At 39.6% G+C, this 22,830-nt stretch overlaps 1 protein-coding gene across 2 annotated transcripts in view; it reads right to left on the reverse strand.

Moving 5' to 3' along the window:
- LOC145766058 (uncharacterized) overlaps positions 1-8,353 on the reverse strand; it is an 83,071-nt gene extending 74,718 nt beyond the window's left edge. Inside the window, exon 1 of one of the 2 annotated variants that reach the window (XM_082577712.1) lies at positions 8,157-8,353. In XM_082577712.1, coding sequence (XP_082433838.1) covers positions 8,157-8,252 — 96 coding nt within the window. In that variant the 5' untranslated portion in view covers positions 8,253-8,353. The remainder of the gene's footprint in view (positions 1-8,156) is intronic. The other variant, XM_082577713.1, reaches the window with a different exon arrangement.
- Positions 8,354-22,830: the final 14,477 nt, after the last annotated feature.

Below are 22,830 nucleotides of genomic sequence, written 5' to 3' on the forward strand. Positions count from 1 at the left end.
CTGAGTGACACTGAGTTATTTTGTTGCTGAGTGACACTGAGTGCACAGTTTTGCACAACTGAATGAACAGTTTGTTTATTTATTATTATTTCTTTAAAATAATATAACCTACAGACACGGTAGCCCACTGCTACGAGTTCGTTTCGAACAACCATAATTTTTACCTACATTTAAAATTAAATGGAGGACAAAAAAAGTTGAACATCTGGCAACAGGGACGACATCGACGTGGGACGACATCGGCAGGGGACGACATCGGGGGGACGACATGTCCAGGGGACAACATCGGTGGCATTCTGTTCTTTAGATTAGCGTTTACTAAATGCTGGTATTTTTTAAAATAATTGTGGGATAAATGGTTAAAACTCGGTCAAGTTCAACTTTTTACCTAGGAAATATTTTTAGCTTTTAGAGTCTGGCTCACCTTCATTTGGGTAGACGATAGCTTCTGCTTTCCAGCAATGGTTCAATTGTAAAAATCGAAGCAGAAACAAGCAACTTACAACCAATTTAATAAAGGCATGAAATGATCGCAGACCGGGGAGACTTGTATACTTGCTTCGATTCGGAAATGCAACGAGTCATCGGGCGCTATTTGCTTGTGTTTGAAGCCCGGTTGCTCGCTTTGTGAAAAAGCTATCAACCTCAACTTTTGCTTGTGAATAGACAGAGATATGTTCTTTAGATTAGCGTTTATTAAATGCTGTTATCTTTAAAGGTATTTGTGGGATAAATGGTTAAAACTCGGTCAAGTTCAACTCTTTACCTAGGAAATGTTTTTAACTTTTAGAGTCTGGCTCACCTTCATTTGAGTAGACGATAGTTTGTGCTTTCCAGCAATGGTTCAATTGTTAAAATCGAAGCAGAAACAAGCAACTTACAACTAATTTAATAAAGACATATAATGATCGCAGACCGGGGAGACTTGTATACTTGCTTCGATTCGGAAATGCAACGAGTCATCGGGCGCTATTTGCTTGTGTTTGAAGCCCAGTTGCTCGCTAAAGTGAAAAAGCTATCAACCTCAACTTTTGCTTGTAAATAGACAGAGATATGTTCTTTAGATTAGCGTTTATTAAATGCTGGTATCTTTAAAGGTATTTTTGGGATAGCCTAAATGGTTAAACTCGGTCAAGTTCAACTCTTTACCTAGGAAATATTTTTAACTTTTAGGGTCTGGCTTAGCTTTATTTGGGTAGACGATAGCTTGTGCTTTCCAGCAATGGTTCAATTGTAAAAATCGAAGCAGAAACGACAGAGATATGTTCTTGATTAAATGCTGGTATCTTTAGAAGTATTCTTCGGATATATAGTTAAACTTGGTCAAGTTTAACTCTTTTCTAAGGAGATATGTGGTGTTTTTCGGGCCTGTGTTACATTGCTTTGCATAGGGGAGATCTTCTGCTTTGCAGGGCTGGTTCAATTGTAAAAATCGAAGCAGAAACAAGAAAATCACAACTAATTTAGTAAAGGCGGACACTTGCATGCTTTTTTTGTTATGGTTGACTGATTTAACCCCACTTTTCCACCTTTTCTTTGGTGGATTCCTTCTCCGTGACGTCATCGCCCTTTTAACCAGGGCAGCGACTTGTATACCAGCTCCTATGTGGATTGTGGGGTAGGGTGGCCAAAAAAAATGGAAATTTTTTATTTTTGTTTGCACACCCTCTCATTTGAGGAGGATTCATGAAAAAATGACACTGTGAAAATTTGAAGTGAATCCCACAAGAGGAAGTGCTCTCCCACCGACCTCTAAATTTGCTTTCTTTGGCATAATTCATCAAAATTCCTTGAATATGTGACGTAATTCTTTTTTGACTTATCTACATTGCAGTTGCAGCATTTTTGTGTTAACCATTGTTTTACTCTGAATTTATGATATAATAAGTGTTTCCACATGCAGAAAAACATAAATAATGCACAAAATAGATCACATTAACAAGCGTTTGGTATGAAATTAAATGCACTGAACTTTAGCGAAAACCGTATAAAAGTACGTTCACCAGTCACGATCGCAACGCTTCAGGTGACAACACATTGCCCAGAAAAAGCAAAAGAAATGTTTGTAAAGAGTCAAGCCATTGATTTTATTTAATGGAGCTGTTGGCATGTTGGCTTTTGCTTGCACTTGTTGGAAGCAGCTTTCTGTGGTGCTCGATCACCTGATAGAGGAGCTGGCGCTGTTGTTCATTTTCCGTAAGGACTTCATTGAAGTCAGTAGCTAATTTGACTGCCCAGTGCCCGCTCTGCACAATCATTGACGACTTTGAGATCATGGCATGCAAGAAATAGCAGCCTTCGATTAAATGCCTGCTGCATGACGGTGATAGCTCCAGTGTGGATTCCCGTATTGCTTGATGTCGTGTCAAAACAAAGTGCAGCTAAGTGCTCTGCTACAACTCGTGTATGAATTCCACTACTTTTTGGCCCATTGGTGATCCCGTTCCAATAGGCAGCTTCGGAATGCCAAGCGGTATCTCAACATGCATACCAGAAACTACAATGGCCAAAGATTCGGACTTTGTGCCATTGGCATTAGTCAAATGTTTACCATGAAAATGAACAAGTGGAACTGTAGCTGTTAGTTTAAATTTTTGCAGCACTGCAGCTGCCAGGCTTTCACATGAGGTGTTTCGAGCATTCATGACAGAGGAATGTGACATTGTCAATTCATTTATATATATCAATTCCAGCTGCAGCAAGAGTAGGAGTGACGATCATCATTGCTTGACGACTTGATGTTATAGTTCTGTTCAGTGCTGCATTAAACAGTGGATTATCGATAATGCAGCGTTTTGGTAATGGCTGCTCCTACTGGGTTTTCTTTTGTTTTGGTGTTATTTGGATTTACGGTGCAAACAGTGGGTCACTGGAAGAATCTTCATCATCTGCTAATCATTTTCAGATGAGAAAGCAGCAGCACTTGATGGTACTGGATCAATGCGATTTCTGTTGCGTCTCTGTTCATCATCTTTGCGCTTTCTATACTTTGCAGCTGCTTTGCGATGCATTGGGTCCTCTGTTGTCATCAGTATCTGTCATGCACCACCTTGGTCTATCAGAAACTGGCAGTCTTTTGGTATTGTTATGCGGCATTCCCAGTTAGCATGTGCAATATCAAATAATGCACTTAAGCTCTGGGTGAAGTCAGCTTCTGAGGTCAGCTGGGAAGCTGAATTTCGCCTCCCATTGTGCTTTGATTCTCCTATATGCTCTTGATGGATGCGTTTTAGTTTGGTAACAACGTGAGTCTTTGCAGTGGTAGCGATATTAGCTTTCACTCACAAGAACTGTACTGCAAGCAAGTGGCAGTGTAACCTTATTGATCTTCATCTCGTAGAACCACACCCCATACAGGCAGCTGACATAGCCCCTCAAGGGAGTCAACACTAGAGAGTGGGTGTCCATTTGTTGACTCTCTTGAGGGCCATGCCAGCTGCCTGTATGGGGTGTGGTTCTTCGCCGTCTACTACGAGATGAAGGTCAATAAGATTACACTGCCACTTGCATGCAGCACAGTTGTAGATGAAGTAATATTAACTACTACCATCTATGCCACTTTTTGGTTTGCAGCACCATCAATATCTGCCCCTACAAATGACCTAGCAATGTTACAGCTCACAGAGGATTATAAAGAGGTTGACAATGCAATTTCTCAAGTGGCAGAAAAAAGTTGAGGTTGCGCTTGTGGTACATCAGTGAGGATCTTGCTGCACTGCCTTTATTCAGTGATAATAACACAGATGATGAAAAGAAGGCAATCGTTAATGCTCTTAAGAAAGACCCATTTCCCGAAGATGTTCGTCGTGTTGCCCCAAACAAAATTGTCAAGTTTTAACGTCTCTCTTTGGCACAGTTTGTAACACAGCGTTCACTTAACCTTTTCGAGTCACTGCTTCTGTTGACACATGGCGTGATCGTGATGATTATAAAGAAGCATGCAAAGTTTGGCGTCATCTCAAAGCCGTCAATGATTGTGCAGAGCGGGCAGTCAAATTAGCTACTGACTTCAATGAAGTCCATACAAAAAATGAACAACAGCGCCAGCTCCTCTAGCAAGTGGTCAAGCACCACAGAAAGCTGCTTCCAACAAGTGCAATAAAGTCAACCAATGGCTTGACTCTTTACAAACATTTCTTTTGCAATTTCTGGGCAATGTGTTGTCACCTGAAGCGTTGCGATCGTGACTGGTGAACGTACTTTTATGCGGTTTTAGCTAAAGTTTAGTGCATTTTATTTCATACCAAACGCTTGTTAATGTGATCTATTTTGTGTATTATTTCTGTTTTTCTGCATGTGGAAACACTTATTATATCATAAATTCAGAGTAAAACAATGGTTTACACAAAAATGCTGCAACTGCAATGTAGATAAGTCAAAAAAGAATTACGTCACATATTCAAGGAATTTTGACGAATTATGCCAAAGAAAGCAAACTTTGAGGTCGGTGGGAGAGCACTTCTTCTTGTCGGATTCACTTCAAATTTTCACAGTGTCATTTTTTTAAGAATCCTCCTCAAATGAGAGGGTGTGCAAACAAAAATAAAAAATTTCCATTTTTTTTGGCCACCCTATTGTGGGGGTGTAACCTAATTCGCACCCTGAACAATTCGTACCCTCATTTTGTACCCTGAAAAAATGGAGAAAAGAATTAAATTAAGCCAAAATAACACACGGATCAAAGTTTCCGCTTAACCCTAACTGTAAAATTTTGGCAGTGGCTATTTGACCGGTGCCGGTCTTTGAATCTGAAACACTATTTGACGGGTCCCACGAATTACCCATAAGCCCCATAACTACCCATAAGTACCCATAAGCACCATAAGTCGCGTCGAATTACCCATAAGCCCCATAAGTCGCGTCGAATTACCCATAGGTCGCGTCGAATTACCCATAAGCCCCATAAGTCACGTCGAATTGCCCATAAGCTCCATAAGTCGCGTCGAATTACCCAAAGCCCCATAAGTCGCGTCGAATTACCCATAAGCTCCATAAGTCGCGTCGAATTACCCGTAAGTCGCGTCGAATTACCCATAAGCCTGTAGTGTATAGTCGCCTAGTAGTGAGAAGCACTGGCTCGGCGTTCGAAAATATAGTTCGACACCGCCCAAGAGGCTGTACCTGTGTCTTTGGCAGGAGACTTGAAGGCATGCCTGAAGGTGGACACGAAGATTGGCTTCCTTGCCTTCCCGTCCGCTTATGTGTAATCTGCGGGTCGCTGCAGCAGATGGAGTGTTTTGACTGGTAAAACACTTTACCATAGGACAATTTTCCCTATGAACCAGGAGACTGCAGCATAGTAATCATTCTAGCACTCAGCCAGAGACTTAATTCTTGCTTTGAACTTGATAATAATTGAAGAAAAAAAAACATTGGCAAGGGTAGGAATCGAACCCGTATCATCAAATTGCATAGCTATCGTCTGGACCATTACGCCACGCAAGTACTCTTGAAACCTGGCTTAATTTAGCTTATAGGCTATCGGTAATGTCTCGAGAACGCTCACAATATTTTCAGTTCAGTTTGTTCTTATTTCTGACTATCACAACGAAAAAACAATATACGACAAACATAGCAGAGGTCTATAAAAGGTAGAGGCGACAAAAAGCGGACGTTATAACGTGCATGATACCAAAGCAGGACAATCAGTTTAAAATATGGCACGGTCGCAACACCTTATTTTACGTGACACTCCGTCTGTTGCAGCGACTTGCAGATTACATATATGCTGACATGAAGGCGTAAGTAATTCCACGTTGCTTATGGGTAATTCGACGTGACTTATGGGTAATTCGACTCGAGTCGAATTACCCATAAGCCCCATAAGTCACGTCGAATTACCCATAAGCTCCATAAGTCGCGTCGAATTACCCAAATGCCCCATAAGTCGCGTCGAATTACCCATAAGCAACGTGGAATTACTTACGCCTCATGTCAGCGTATATGTAATCTGCAGGTTGCTGTTGCGACTTGCGACCGTAGGCCTACGTGTCATGTTAAACTGATTGTCTTGCTTTGGTATCATGCACGTTATAACGTCCGCGTTTTCTCGCTTCTACCTTTTATAGATCTGTGCTAAGTTTGTCGTATATTGTTTTTTCGTTGTGATAGTCAGAAATAAAAACGAACTAAACTGATAATATTGTGAGCGTTCTCGAAACATTAACCATATAAACCAAATTAAGCAAAGATTCCACGAGCGCTTCCGTGGCGGAGTGGTTTAGCCGAAGGGCTATTGAATTTGGTGACATGGGTTTGATTCCCACCCTTGCCATTATTATTTTTTTCTTTAATTATCAAGTTTAAAGCAAGAATTAAGTCTCTGGCTGAGTGCGAGAACGATTGCTATGCTGCAGTCACCTGGTTTATAGGGAAAATTGTCCAATGTTAAAGTGTTTTATCGGACAAAACACTCCATCTGCAGCAACAAACTGCAGATTACACATAAGCGGACGGGAAGGCAAGGAAGCCAATCTTCGTGTCCACCTTTAGGCATGCCTTCAAGTGTCCTGCTCTTGAGCGGTGTCGAACTATATTTTGGAACGCCCAGCCAGTGCTCCTCACCACTCGGCTATGCAACCGACTACCGTAGGCCTACTAGGCTTCTAGACGGCTATAGACTACACTACGCATTATACAGGCTTATGGGTAATTTGACGTTACTTCTAGGTAATTCAATGCTACTTATGGTGCCTATGGGTAATTCGACGCGACTTATGGGGCTTATGGGTAATTCGACGCGACTTATGGGGCTTATGGGTAATTCGATGCGACTTATGAGGCTTATGGGTAATTCGACGCGACTTATGGGGCTTATGGGTAATTCGACGCGACTTATGGTGCTTATGGGTAATTCGACGCGACTTATGGGGCTTATGGGTAATTCGACGCGACTTATGGGCCTTATGGGTAATTCGACGCGACTTATGGGTAATTCGACGCGACTTATGGGGCTTATGGGTACTTATGGTGTTTATGGGTACTTATGGGTAATTCGTGGGACCGCTATTTGACCGGTCATGATGTCACTTTACAGTCACTGTTTTTCTTTTTCTCTTTCAAAGCAAAAGACGAGAGCGCGTATATAAGCTCTAAATCCGACTATTTTATTCAACTCGTTACGTGGCGAGTGCGATACGTCGCCGCCTCCTATTCTAGAGGGACTGAGTTCGATACAACCTGGAAGCGTTCTTTTTTTCATTTATTTTTTTTAAATTAAATTTTGACACAAAGTGCATTTTTGTAGTCAATTTTTAATTTGAGTTGTCTACAGCCCAATTTTTTATGTCTTTTCAAATGTGAGTAATAAAGTAATAAATGTGAGTGAGTAATAAAGTTAGAGTTTTTTTAATTTGCTGGAACTTGAGAATTTCTCTGGGTAATTTTCCGTTTGTGGCCGTGCTAACTATAGCCTACTACATAATTTTTCATTTAGGCACGTTTTAAACCTTCAAGGTTTTGCCACCTTTTCCCGTTCATTAATGTGCTGGGAGGTCCATATCGATTTTTGTAGTTAGTATCTTTTTCGTCCCTGTGGTATGTAAATGTAATGCAACACAAATTAAAAATTGACTACAAAAATGCACTTCGGGTTAAAATTTAGTTAAAAAAAAAGAACGCTTGCGGGTAGTATCGAACTCAGTCCCTCTAGAATAGGAGGCGGCGACGTATCGCACTCGCCACGTAACGAGTTGAATAAAATAGTCTGATTTAGAACTTATATACAACGCGCTTCTCGTCTTTTGCTTGGAAAGAGAAAAAGAAAAAAAGTGACTGTATAATGACGTAATGACGGTCAAATAGTGTTTCAGATTCAAAGACCGGCGCCGGTCAAATAGCCACTGCCTAAAATTTTTGCTGAAACTCCGATTAGCAACTTTGGCTTTGTGCTATTGTTTCTCTTGATCTTTTCAGGGTACAAAATGAGGGTACGAATTGTTCAGGGTACGAATTAGGTTACACCCCCACATATGTTAACTTTTTTATTTTTTTTAAAAAATTCTCATAAATTTATTTTGTGCAAAACAACTGTTGATTTTCAAACACAGACAATATTTTTCGAAACGTGATGTTCAAAACAATACAAGTAATATCTGAAGAACAGCAGTAGCCTAGTGGATTTGTTTTATTAGGTAAATTTCAAAAACATGTGATACCTCATTAGTGGGCAACCATTGCAAACCAGATGTTCGATAAGATAAGCTTCCTTTCACGGTTTTTCTTAGTTTTGTAGCTATGTCATCATCCGACATTTCTACACTCTTTCACCTAAATTACTTGAGTGTAGCTCCTAAATTACAGAGCAGTGTTCCTAAATTACATAAACTTGACACTGACTGGAGGAACTAAACAACCACCATCATTCACCACCGTCATTCTGGCAGAATAATTCTGCGCGATCCGCCTAAAAAAATGATCCGTAAAAGTTTGCGATAAACAATGCGATGAAAGTAGCAACACTCGGAAGCTGATAAAATCACTTCTCCTTACCACATCAAAGCAAACCTTATATTTTTTCCATAGGAAAATGAACAGTGAACACAGAAATTTCAATAAAAAAGTCAGCTTGTCAAAAATAAAGCAAGTGCAACTGCGAAAAGTAAAACATAAAATCGTAGGGGAGATGTGGGACCAATGAGCAGGGTGGGACCAATGACCATAGCCTCGACTTCGCTATCCTGTAGGCGTTTTATTCTTTTATTTGTTGTTTTGGTGTCGAGATTTCTTCTTTGTCAAGCACATGTGTTTTGGTCAACTCAGACTTGCTAGTTTGATTTTAGGAGGCAAAAGTTGTTTTTAGAGGAAAAAAATAGGTTTTTTCGGGCGCATTCATTTTTTGTTTTTGAATAATAGACGAGTCAATATACGGAAAAAAGGCACCTAACCCCAAAAAAATTGATACAAAAGGTTTTTCAACGGATTCTGTTACCAATGGGCATACTAAATAACATACTAAAAGTCTACCAAAATCGGACCCCCAGAAAGGGGTCATTTTCAAAGAAATGTACGGCATATTTCTAAATAATTTTGCGTATTGGGTAGATGGTGGTATTCAAGTTTTTATTGTTCTTGTGTTTGTGACATCATAATCACATGAATGCGTGCATAGTCGCATCACAATGCAAGCAAAGTTATCGTTGTTAAAGTCGAAAAGATTTATTCCACCAGCACTTATAAAAGAAGTACCGGTACTAGGGACTCTGAGGGTCTGTTCAATACCAAGACTGATTGCCTTTACTGCGGAAATAATGTTCATGATGGAAGTGAAGACTACAGTTATGTGAAAACTGATATCTTCGCAAAGGCAATATTGGATTGCAGTGAAAACCGCCATGATGAGTGGTCTTTGAAAGTCAAAGGTAGAATTGAATACTATTGTGGTGATCTACATGCTGCAGACTGCGTATATCACAAAATATGTAGCCGCCATTTCAGGTGTAGCCGTGATGTCCCCTTGCAGTTTCAGACTGATCGCGATTCAAAGCGTAGGAAAGCTGGAAGGCCAAAGAATGAGGATCAAGAGCAAGCCTTCACAAAGATGTGTGCGTACCTAGCCATGAATGATGAAGAACAGCTGACTGTTTCTGATCTAAGGTGTAAAATGACAGAGTATTTATCTGAGGACGGTTCCCTCCCTTATGGCTATCAATACCTAAAAAGTCACCTGAAGAAACGGTATGGAAACTCCATAATTATTGCAGAAGAAAAAGGTTTAGAGGACATAGTGACGCTGAGAGAGAAAACGGGAAGCATCCTCAGGTCATACTTCGCAAGCACAAACCAAGAAGGTGATGAAGAGTCACAGAAGAGAGCATTACTTGAAGCAGCTGCCAGGCTCATAAAGAGTGACATCAAGACAAATGTGCCATCCGTTAACGACCAGTACCCGACTACAGAGACACTTAAAATCCAGGCGGCTCTTGATTATATTCCAAAATCACTCTACGTTGTGTTCAATGCCTTGTTTGTAGGTAAAGGCACACAGCGAAAAGTTGCTATTATTGGTCATGCAATCATACAGGCAGTCCGACCACGAGCTGTTATTGCCCCTTTGCAAATTGGCCTTTCAGTGCAACTGCACCATCTAAATCGATCGCGGTTTCTTTTGGATAGCTTGTGTCAGATGGGGTTCTGCTCTTCGTATGGCGAAATGCAGAGGTTTGAAATGAATGCCGCAAATTGTTCTGCACCAAACATGCTTGGTAAGGATATTGATGTGTTGGACAACAACTTGCTATTCGCAGCAGAAAATGTAGATCATAACATTCTCACAATTGATGGGAAAGGAACGTTTCACGGGATGGGCATGATAGCCGCCTTGACACCAGGACAGGAAACAGGCCAGATTATCCCAAGGCACGAAACGTTAAAACTGAACATTGTAGAGACGTCCAAGGTTGCGATAATTGAGCATCGTTTTGCGAAACATATTCGATAAAACATCACATTCAGAGAACTTCCCATTCTCACTGCATGTGCGAACATGGTTGATCTGCTTTGGGAGTTGTCATTCAACTTCAAGCAGGCCACGCCAGGCTGGCAGGGGATGATTCACGCTATTTATCAGGGAAAGGAACACCCAGGCCAGTCTTTAGTAAGGTATCTGCTAATGATAGACATGTACTCCGGGGACAAGACAGTATAAGGGCCTTTATTTCAGGTCAGACAAGTCCAAAGCTGATGGCAGTACCAAAGTATACAACATCAACCGTTTGAAAAAAATCTTTGGACATGACATGTGTTCTGAGTTGATATTTATCCATGCCATGACTGGTTGTGACACTACGTCTCGGATATTCGGTGTTTGCAAGAAAACTGTTTTTCGGAAACTTGTGCATGGAGATCCTGTTCTTCGGTCTTGTGCTAAAGCATTCACTGCCCCAAACCAGACCACAGAGATAATCGATGACCTTGGGTGCCAAGTTTCAAGTTTCAATAAGTAATGGCTGTCTTCTTTGATGGCCAGAGCACAGATTCCCTTGCGACAATGCGATACAACACCTTCAGCAAGAAAGTTGTCTCTGCTTCATCATTTGTAACGCCCGAGAGTCTGCCACCAACTGAATCTGCTACCCAATTTCACTGTCGTCGAGTTTACTACAGTACCAGATAATGGTCTGGATGGGAAAAGCAGAGAGTAGGCTATGGATGTCATGAATTGGGGGTGGAACCTGCAAAAGAATCGGCTCATCCCACTTATGTCAAAAATGAAGACTGCTCCAGACAGTCTCTTGAAGGTCATTCATTGCAACTGCTCCACTGCCTGTAAGACACTCCGCTGCTCCTGTAGAGGATACGGATTACCATGTACCGCTGCATGTCGACCATGCAAACTGCAAGAATGTGACAATCCACATAACAAGTTTCTTCTAGACGAGTCGGAAGATGATGAATAGAGACAGCCGTAGGCAATAAGACAACGAACGGGCTGATCACCCTGGTTTACGATTTACTGTACCTTTGTAGCCTAATGTTGTAATTCCGATGATTTTCTGAATGTGTCTGTGTCCAGACTTTAATGGTACGCCATTCTTTAGAACAGATTAATCCCCTGTATTCATCTGCTGTAGGAGGCCAAGTATGAGCCTCCTGTTGGTTGCAGTTTTTCTTAGATGCCTGTATTGATAGTACCTGTTATGCCGCATGTAATATGCTGTTATGATAATTCCATCTTATTAGGGAAGATTGTGGATACTACGGACGGATTTTCGAGTATTTTGTTTTCGAAAAAACGTTTTATTTTAAAGTTTACTGGAAACCGTTTTGCACCAATACATATGGAATTTATTCAGATGAAAAGTGAGGAGTTGTCTCTGAAAATTTTACCACTATTCGGCTTATCAAGCTGCCAAAAGTATAGAAACTGGAATGTTGGAAAACCACTTTTCTCAAGCTTGTGTTACATAATGGAAGTCAAGATGATTTTGTTTGCGGTTTATCTCAAGCCTCAAGTGAATTTGCTAATATCGTGCTCTGCTCTGTCTGATGTTGGCCTATCGCTGCGTCCGAAATGTCCCCGGGCTCCTCCAGGTCGTATATTATATACAAATCATACGTATCTCAGTAGATAATCAGTCTATCGTAATTTAACCTACTTAATTCGATTGATTGACCCCGAAAACCTAGGGATAGACACCTAAACCGCCTTTCTAGCTTAAATAGCAATTGAGATATAGGCAATATAACATCTCGGCGGCCATCTTGGACGCCATCTTGAAAATGACCCCTTTCTGGGGGTCCGATTTTGGTAGACTTTTAGTATGTTATTTAGTAGGCCCATAGGTAACAGAATCCGTTGAAAAACCTTTTGTATCAATTTTTTTGGGGTTCAACCTTATATTGACTCGTCTATAAGAAGAGAACATTTTTAAATAGTTTTTTTAGTTCAGGCTATGCACCATGGATTGGGTGATAGAACTGCATTGGATTCCGGTAAAAATTCATACCAGTTTTTTAACCATTGCATGAATGCCAAGATGGAGCAGATGTGGGACCTTTGACCCATGCTTGCAATCAGGTGGGTCAAAGGTCCCCCAATGTTATTTTATTTGTTTTTACAGTAGATTCAATATGCCTACTTTTAAGCTGTGCAACAATATTTATTCCTTGTTTACACAAGAAGTGTAGAACAATTCTTTGAAGGAAGTATTAGAACATAATGTCAGTTTAAGAAAGACTGCCAGAGAAAACAATATTGATAGAAACACTTTGTGCAGTTAGTCAGAAAAGCATTACGTCATGACAAAGACGACGATTTCGCCAAAGTAGAGTGATGAAGCTGGTTTCTATGTGCTTGTGAAAATGTATTCCAGTGAAGGAAGAGACTAAATAATGTAGAGAAGCACAGGATTGAAACTGTTCAAGTAGGTTGCTTGGAAATGGTAGGATAGCTTTCTTTAGAATATCCTATTTGGCTTGATTGCAATTGAAAATGACATAAGCTTAGTCGATCAATTACACTACTCAAAAATGATATAGGCCTAATATTTGGACAATACTGTACACCATGAACTCCAACTCTAGTGCATTTAAGCAATGACATCCATAAGCAGAAAATAGGCAAGAAGGATTTACTTTCTTCAATCTTGCTTGGACAGTTTTCCAAATATGTTGGACCCATTATCATATGCCTGGCAAACGCAGTTGGTCCAGCAAAAATAGTGCACGCTTAGCCAAAGCAGCACTAGTTTTAAAGTTAGAACAACATAACAATGATCGAAAAATCCTTGTAAAGTTGTAACTACGCATTTCATTCAAAAATTTATTTACGTTTAGGTTGATAAATTTCTGATGATGAACTGTTTTATTTTGATCAAAGACGCACTAGTACAAAATAATTGACACGGCGAGAAGAACACAATAAACATAGCCAGGTCAGAGACTTTAAAGAACCGGCCTGCCACGCCCCGTGGAGGCCGGGAGCGGCGTGATTATGGGGTGGCGATGCACCCGGAAGGGAAGTCCACCAGCTTAGGTCGCGGGGGCCAGGCTGGGGAGTCTAGGTACCTGTGGAAGGAAAGTGTGGATCGAGAATTTTGTGCGACTCGTCCGCAAAAGTTAGAATGGTGGAACGGGCCAGGGAGACGGGCTTTGCTTTCTGCAAACGCAAAAAGGTCATCTCACGACGGGCCGGGCGACAGAGGTTTTATAAAGCCAGGCAGCGCCCACGTCTCCATCACGTGACCGTAACACAGGTGCGTTTGACTCCTATACCCGGTCTGCCCGTAGGCAGGGCGGATAAACTTTGGGGTCTCCCACGAGGAAGAGAAGCTTAGCTACAAGGACGATTTGAATACTCGTGGGTAGTAGTAAAAATGGGCCCCCTCAAAAGTGACAAAACGAAAAACTACTCGTTTTTCCTTTACAATGTTATGCTAGGGGGGAAAGTAGCCCGACTTCCCCCCCCCCTGTCGGAGCCACTGGGTGTGACATTGATGCAACACAAACAACAAGGTAGGCTACGCGGAACAATGTCCAAGAAAGTTATCACTGAATTATTTTCATCGCATTCTTGGCTGAAACTTTGTGCTGGTACAGCTTTAATTAATTTCTCAATGTTTGAGGTACGATTCCACTGACGACGACGTCAAAATATCGGTTGTCCGTTAATTATTATTATTATTATTAATTTGCGTCAGACAAAGCTGTCCATATCCAAAATAACGAGGTAATACACACACTGCAAAGGTCACAGAGAGCCACTTTGGATGTCGTCAGTTTAAGAGTTCACTAAATATCTAAGTTACTAGGGGAAGGTCGGGACCCATGATCATGGTGGGAGCCATAATCCACCCCCGTTTTTTTTAATATAAAGTACTCTTTTTGCATTTTTTGACGTCATTATATTTTTTATGCTTGGATAACTTTCCCACAATCCTTTGGTCAAAATTGTACTAAAAATGAAGGTGCAAAGAGGATTTATAGGTTTTGGGTTAAAAAAGTAAACTTTTTTGACTGAATGTGTTTTAAAATAACTCATTTGTTATGCAAGAAATGTTCATAAACTTTTTTGTAGTGGTACCGTAGGTGATGTATTTATGATGAGATTAAGCTGAAAGTTTTTTAGATAGCAATGTTAGTTTTTTTTTCAGCTGTTGTTTCATTTCTGAACGATCAGGTAGGGAGCCTTGAGTCACCATGTGTTGGGACCTACAAGCCATGACAAGTGCCTGTGATAGTAGATGTTAAAGTGTCATATGACATCATTTTTTTGTTTTCACACCTTTCCATTAGGATATATCACAATTCTGACTTTTGTTTCGTTTGCAACGATTAATTATGCTATTTCACATGAAAATTCTGACAACTCATCCCAAGGAATCATTTGAAAATTCTCCATCGCTTATTTCAAAATTTAAAGCTTGGAAGCTGGCTTGAAGATTGATTTCACAACATAAATAATACAACTATGTTTTAGAATTGTATTTTTGATATGGCGAAGTGATTTCTTTGCTGAAATACTACATTTTTGGCTTATCGCAATTGTAGCTTATCGCTCCCCACATGTGGGGAGCGATAAGCCGCTTGGCGCGTGTTTATGTTTTTGAGCGTAAATTAAACATTTGCTGAAATAATAACTTGTGCTTTTGCTGTAGAGTAGGTAGCAATACTCTCTGTAGGTATCATGGCTGATACAGCCCTCGATGTACAATGATGTTCCAGTTTGATCGATCTCGTGCGTCTTGCCAAATTTTAGTAGGGTTTTTGATTTGTGGTTGAAAATTGTGCAAAAATGTGAATCTTTGAGCTCCTCTTGACCGTTTTCCTATTATTTTTCTACTTAAAGATAAATCTTCAAGTTCGCCTTTCCTTAGGTAGCAATACAAGGCATTGTAAAACCAATTTTTAGAGAAAAATATTGAGAAACGTAGAAGATATGCATCTAAAAGAAAAAAGTGGCTCACAGGTCCCGACCTTCCCCTATTACAAATTTACATAGGCTACAATGAGCGTTGGAAGAGTTGAAAGTATTCAGAACGATAAAAACAATCAGATGACATCAGGTCTGATATAAAGCGATTTGAGGAGTGTATGCAACGGTTGATAAACAAAAACATGTTTTTCCTCAATAAAGCATCAAACGTTGTTATATTATTCATTACTTGATATCCACGGGCACTGACATAACGAGGCAAATTGTGCAATATTCTGAAAGAATCATTGTAAGCAACACGTAATCGTTTTATTCTAGAAGATCTAAACTTGTTCCACAACTGGGATGGGTAAAACGACATACAATAAGAGCGAAATACAATGTTTTTTAGGTGGGTGAGCATTTACCAAAATGAAATTTTGCATTGTTTGCAGCACAGTCCTGAGAGCGTACTTGCCTTGAAATATCATTTTCATCTGAGAGAGAACTCTCAATAAATATACCCAAGTATTTTACAGAGTCTGTGAACACAATTTCAGATTTACCCAGATATAGCAGAGGAGCACGTGAAAGATAATAGACATAGACTACCAATATTGAACCAAATCAATAGCACATTTGTAAGCAGTTAAGCGAAAATATAAAGTCACATCTCCGGTTGTTGTTAGTATCCACCACGCAACTTCGTAATTTTACGGCACGACGTTGATCTGCCGCTTTGTGATAGATCACGAACATAATTGGACATAAAACAATTAAAAAACTTGCAGATCATATTGTTGATGATATCATGGCCCATGGTGCACTTTGAAATATCTTTATAATTTTGCCAAAGATCAGTCAATGAAACTGTGACAAGTCCCACAAAATTTTTTTTTTTTTTCAATTGCTAAGAATTTTTGCTCCAGGAAAGGTTCAGAGTGAATTGAATTGAAGATACAGTAGCAATGTTGACACAAACAAAACGATATATCATAAGGTGAAATAAATCCACCTCGATTAATTTCCTTCGTAAATTTGCAGGCTTCATCACATTCCCTATCAAAGTCTTTTGATTCAATTACCATAACAGCAGTTGAATTTGACAAAAGAATGTCAAAACAAGCAGAACAGGGTTTGGTGAAAGCTGAATTTCAGATGGCATGGCTTGTTCTGTCTGTATTCGCTCATATAGCCTATGTCTTCAATTGATCTCACCTGGTCTTTTTCTAAAAATAATTTGCTCATTTTCTCTACATTTTCAGTATCTTGTTTGTGTCTGGCACTGGCAGAAGTTGTTTTGGATCGTTTGGGTGGTGGCTCACTGGACATGTAAGTTGGGCAGTTGGGAAATAGTGTTGGCAATGCATCACTCCTTAGTTTTCTGTAAAAGTGATAATACAAAACCTATGCATCTCTTTTAAGATTAGAGTTTCATGATAAACAACACATACCGGTACTCTATGAGTCAAAACATTCAATGGAAGGTCTCAATTTCATAATCAATAAGCCTACGGCTGCATATAATTGGTAGGCCCAACATGATTAACACTACTTTTATCAGCCTACTACTGTAGGCCTATATGGAGAAAATAAGATATGACGTAGCACAGCAACATAAATCTTAAAAGACAATTAACTAGAATTTATTTATTTGTTTGAATTTATTTGTGTTTTGAATAATTTTGTTTTGTTTTTTTCTCTCTATCGTCAACAAAACCAATAAACAAAACTGAACTAAGCTTTGGGTCTTGTGTACTTTAAGCCGTCCATGTTCAATACGGACATCTTAAAGTACAAAAAGACCATTAGCTTTTTTCTGTATATACAATCTGAGGCACACTTTCTTTTGAGATCTGAAGTTTCTTTCTTCTTAATTCGACTTGCATTAGAATCTTCTGATAAACTCACAAAGCAATCATCAGTAAAATGCAAAGAACACACTTTAGAACTTTTTCGGAACAAAATCTTTTCGAGAAAGTTTGCAGATCCATTTTTCTAACAGTTCATCATTTTGAAAAGGAAAACTGTGCATTGACACACCTTTTGGTGTTTTATGCCTATCATAGCCACTTTTACAGCCATAAGCATAGCAACGTCCCATAATTCGAAATTTGTACCAAGCTACACAGCCTGCAACAATTCATCAGGTGTCTTTATTTGTAAATTAAATGACTAAATTAGTCTAACATGTAACTGTTGTGATAAGAGTGATGAATTGGAAACATCACTTTCCAACTGATTTCAACTCTGTATGCTTTAGTTTTGCGGAAATTACAAAATACCATAGCTAACTGCTTACAGTAGCCTACTACTATTATGTAGCCTAGGCTATTTCCAAAACTTGACTTCTTGCATACCTTACTGAGCTGTGCTGTTAATCAATGTCACTCAATGCAAGCCTTTTTATATTCACTGTCAACAATCAAAAACGTGGTATTTCTTGCTAATGTTTTATGCTTTGTAAAGTTGTAGGCTACATATTTGTACTGAGCAGTAGCCAACCATAGGTTCCATTCTCACTACAAGCTTCCCCATATCTACTGCTGTGCCAACATCACATTCAGGCACACCAAACATTAAAAACAGGTAGCCTACCTTTCTGCAAAGCACACAATTTCCTTCAAAGTTTAAAACTGAACTATATATTTTTTTCATGACCCAAAAGAGAACTGTGTACGTATACAACTGTGTACGTAAGCAGTTCAATAAAATTGGGCTTACGTAGCGAACTGTCCAAAATGTTAAAAAAGTACTTGGTCATATCGGCCACGAAACCAAATCTACTCAGCCGAAATCTAACCAAGAGATCTACCAGAGGGTTTAACAAATCAGGACACGAAAACATTACATCGTTAACACAAGTTCCTTGAAATTCAGACTTGCCATCGTAAACAATGCGCTTTTTTAATTGTGACGTCACAAAGTATGGTAGATACCACTCAAATCCCTTTACATTTTCTGCTTCACCAGCACGCTCAATATAGCCATTAGATTTAAGATCCTTCATGGTGTAAGTAAGGAAATCACGAAGTTCAGGTTGTTTTAAAGCCTTCTTCCTTAATGCAGCAGCTCTATCTGACGCCAACAGAAAATTGTCAGGTAAATCAATATCTTCCTTCAACGGTACAGGTAGGCTATCTCAAATCGACCATATTTCAACTCAATATTCGGTTCAACAAGTTCTCTAGCCAAAATGTCATTGCGAGACAATTCACAGGTTTCATTTTGCAAGGTCAAATCCTGAATAACTCTATTCAGGTCTGCTATTTCCATATCACGAGACTCAATTTTACGAAGACGTCTGCACTCTGCACACATTTGCAACGCTTTCATCTAAGGGTGACTTACTACCACAAGCCAACCAACCGAGAGGAGTGAGTAAAGCATGCGGTTCACTACGATTCTCACCAACACGCTCTTCTTTAGCCCACATCAATTAAGCGTTGTCGTTGCCAATCAGTAGCCTACATCTACAGTACTACAATTATTCAAATGAAACATATTGACATCATGAAAATTACGAAAACCACTTAAATACTGCTTATGCGGTAAAGTTTTAACATCGTCAGCCCAAGCTGGGTTAACCACCGAAGTTATATTACAAAACAGTTCATCCGTCTCTAACGACTGGATGTTGAGTTTAACAAGGTTAGCACAAGTAGCTTTCTGACCAGCCAGAGTATCCATTTTAAACGACGCTTTGTCATACGGTTAAACGCCAAGTTCGCAGACCAAATCACTCGAAACAAAAGTCAACTGCGAACCAGGATCATGCTGACAATACACCAACTTCGATTTGCCAGTTATTGGATTCAAAACACGAGCAGCAGTAACGCGGTTAAAGGCTGCTTTAACATTTCCAATCTTAACATTACGCACAGGAACTCTGGCACCAGCATCATCTTTACCGACCGAATCCAGAGAATCACGTGACGTCACATAAAAATCATGCAGAAGAAAAAAGTGTTTCCTATCGTTGTTAGGCCCACATTGACGACAGTTATTTGCATGATTACAGTCCCTAACCATATGCTGGCGCAAACAATTCAAGCATTTTCCAGCTTTCGCAATAACATCTCTCCGATCTTTAGGTGTCAAGCGCAAAAAATCTTTACAATTAGACAAAAAATGATATTCAACTTGACCACGTGACGAACAATAAAAACATGCCGGTAGGTCTCTACGTCTGGCCACACCACCGCGCGGTGCGCCAACAGCAGTCGAGTACTGCAAACTCCCTGAAATCACATTATCATGGGGTTTTACCGACGCCTGCCTAACCGGACATGAAGGCAATTTTCCTTTGCCAAACTTTTAAAATGCTGCGACTCACTAGAATCGCCCATTAACATAATGCTAAAATCAGTCGACTTGCGCGTTTCCTCCCGTACTACAAATTCAAACAAACTCTGAAAAGTAGGCTCATCAGTGCCACCATACTGACAGTGTTGTACGCGTCATTGAAATAATTTGACGGCGTCAGCGTCAGCGCGAATTGCCTAAAAACTTTACGGCGTAAAGGACTGCGTAAGCTCTTAAAAAAATTGACGGCGTCAGCGCCAATTTCTAGCGCTATTTTTTGCCAGCGTCTCATAAAACGGAAATATTTCAACCAAGTTCAGGCTAACAATAGCTATAAATAAAGAGCAGGTATTATGTTTTGAGACTGTATTGTAATTAGCTGCTCAGCCTATTAGTTATTTCCTTGCAGAAAAACAAGCATTTTAAAACGTTTGTCTGACAATCTGCTGCGTTTGGTACGCATATTCAGGGGCGCCGGAGTGATTTTCAACTGGATGGGCAGGAGTATGAAAAAAGGGCACTTTTGTTGCTGAAAGGCCAATTTTTTTGTAAGTTTTAATATAAGATATATAGGCCTAGCGATAATGCTCATCTATCAGCTCATTATCGAGTAATGATACAAGTGTTCGCTATACAAAGAACAATGGCACGGAAGGGCATCATGCTATTTTATAATGATGTAATATAACTTACTGTGATGGAGAATTTTGTGTCGTGAATATTATTTTGAGGCAAAAATAGAACATTAGGGCAAGGGCAGGTTAGTTGATACAGAAGGTTAGTTGATACACTACTAAAAACAGATTCCAGAAAACGAATTTTGTACAAATACCGCCACCAACTGGGGAAGAAAAATGATTGAGTGGTGACATGATGAATTCGCTGTTATCCAATTTCAAGTTTGTAAAATAATGCGAAATGTTCAAAAATTGAGTTTTTTTGTAAATTTTATCAAATTTACAATTCAGTTAATTCTTGAGTGTTTGAAAAACGGTAAAAGATTAACTTATTGGCGACAGGCAGTATATAGGTGTATAGTATCATTGTATAAATCAAATCATTTTTAACCGACTTAATTTGATTGATGGCAGACACATTTTTGATAAAAGTAAGGAAAAGGTTAGTTGATACATTTTAGCCCAGGCTAGTTGATACACTGTATCAACTAACCTGCATTCATACATTCAGTAACCTGCAATATTTCAACCATATTTTCAGGTAAAATAGGCCTACATGTGAAACTCTGTAAATTGGTTTGGAATTAGTTGTTGAACTTTTGAGCTGTGTGTAAATGAAGCTGCAGAACCTGTGAACTTGACAACATCACAGAATTAATAAGGCCTCTTTGACAACATGCCCCAGTTTTATAAAAAGAAAAACTGATCGATGCAGTGGCGTAGCCAGGAATTTTGAAAAGAGGGGGTTTTGACGGCCGGCAGGCAAAGCCCGACGGCGTCTTCGCCAAAGACGACACCCAGCGGCGGGGGTCTGGGGGGCCTCCCCCAGAAAATTTGATTAAATTACTTTGAATTTGGTGCATTTTGAGAGCATTTTCAACAAAGGTGTGGGTATAAATATTCCTGTAAAATGGTGCTGTCCGGTGGCATAACAAAAGGATAAGATCATGTTTTCTTGGGCATTTTTTGGTAATAAAGCTGTCTCTATGTTTTCTTGTTAATTCCTGGTTGAGATATTTGAATGTTTGGTAGGCCTATTGGCAAAACTGGTTCTTTTGATGCAGTTTCGTTTAGAATTAGGCAAACGTTGTTTTAGAGACATAGAGACTGAAAGCATCATTCTCAATATCGTGACGTCACACGAGTGCCAAAGAGGGTTGTAACCCCTCAAACCTCCCCCCCCCCCCCTTGGCTACGCCACTGGATGCTACAGATCAACTGAAGACTCTCTTACTGTACGTTGTACCTAAACCCTGGCTGTCATAAGAATTGACAATTATGTCAATTTTCAACTCTATATAACAGGTTGGCGTTAGGAAGAACATCCGGATGTAAAATATCTTTATCACATTTTACACTAGATAACACTATAAGACTGCAGCACTGTCATGGATTTTGGTTAACCCTGACCTGGCAATATGGTTCTACTATCTACACTACAGTAGTTTGAGTATAAATTTCAAAAATAGCCTATAAAGTATATTATATTCTCAGTATAACTGAGGCGTATTTTAATCGTATCAACTAGAAGTTCCATGTATCAACTAACCTCATAGGTGTATCAACTAACCTTCTTGGAAGGTTAGTTGATACCATGGCGACCTTTATACACAGGCCGTGGCAACGTGCAGCTTAAAATTTGACTGAAGGCCGATCTGTTAGTAGCTAAAATCGCGAGTATAAGTTGATAGTTTGAGTATTAGTTGATAAATAGAGTCTTTGTCTATATTTTGTGAGAGTTTGAGTTAGTTTTGTGCTGTTTTTACCATTCAAATAACGGAATAGATTTTGGCACTTTTACTGGAAATCCAAAAAGCGTCTGGCAACACCAGTATTTCGGAAAACATTGTCAGTTTGTCAACATAACACAAGGGAACACAATTTTTGTTGACTTCAAGATAACAATTGTTTTTGACTAACTTTTGGGCGCTGAATCCAAAAATGACATCAGTTTTTCTCTACCACGTCAAGTTTTTTAGCTAGGCACCAACCACTTTGTCTCATAACCCACAAAAGTACAACATTTAAGACATCTGCGTTTATTGTATAAAACGTTTTAAGAACTACAAGCAACCGAAAGTAACTCCATGGTTTTCAAATAAACATTTATACAGCAATATTTTGTTTCTTAAAACGGATATTGCTTCTGCAGGACAAATAAAGTGCGAGTTTTAGGGCAAAAATTTATGCTTGTAGCTTTTCCTGACATGTTCAAGCTACGTGCAGTCTTGCTGAATACTCAAGCAATAGTCAGCGAGCATATGTAAGTCCCATCGTCCCTGATATCTTTCCTCCCTCACCTTCAGATTTTGGTGGAATCTTTCTCCTTGCTCATCGCTGACCGCATCAAGGTTTTCCGGGAAATTAGCAAGATGGCTATGCGAAAAATGCATCTGGATGCTCATGTTGCAGCCAAGTTATTTGTAGCTTTCCCATAGCTTCTGAACAATTTCGATGTAATTCTCTGCCCGTGTAAGCTATTCCCAAGAAATTCCT

Source organism: Aplidium turbinatum, chromosome 3 (assembly GCF_918807975.1).
Source record: "Aplidium turbinatum chromosome 3, kaAplTurb1.1, whole genome shotgun sequence".
In the NCBI taxonomy this organism is placed as follows: Eukaryota; Metazoa; Chordata; class Ascidiacea; order Aplousobranchia; family Polyclinidae; genus Aplidium; species Aplidium turbinatum.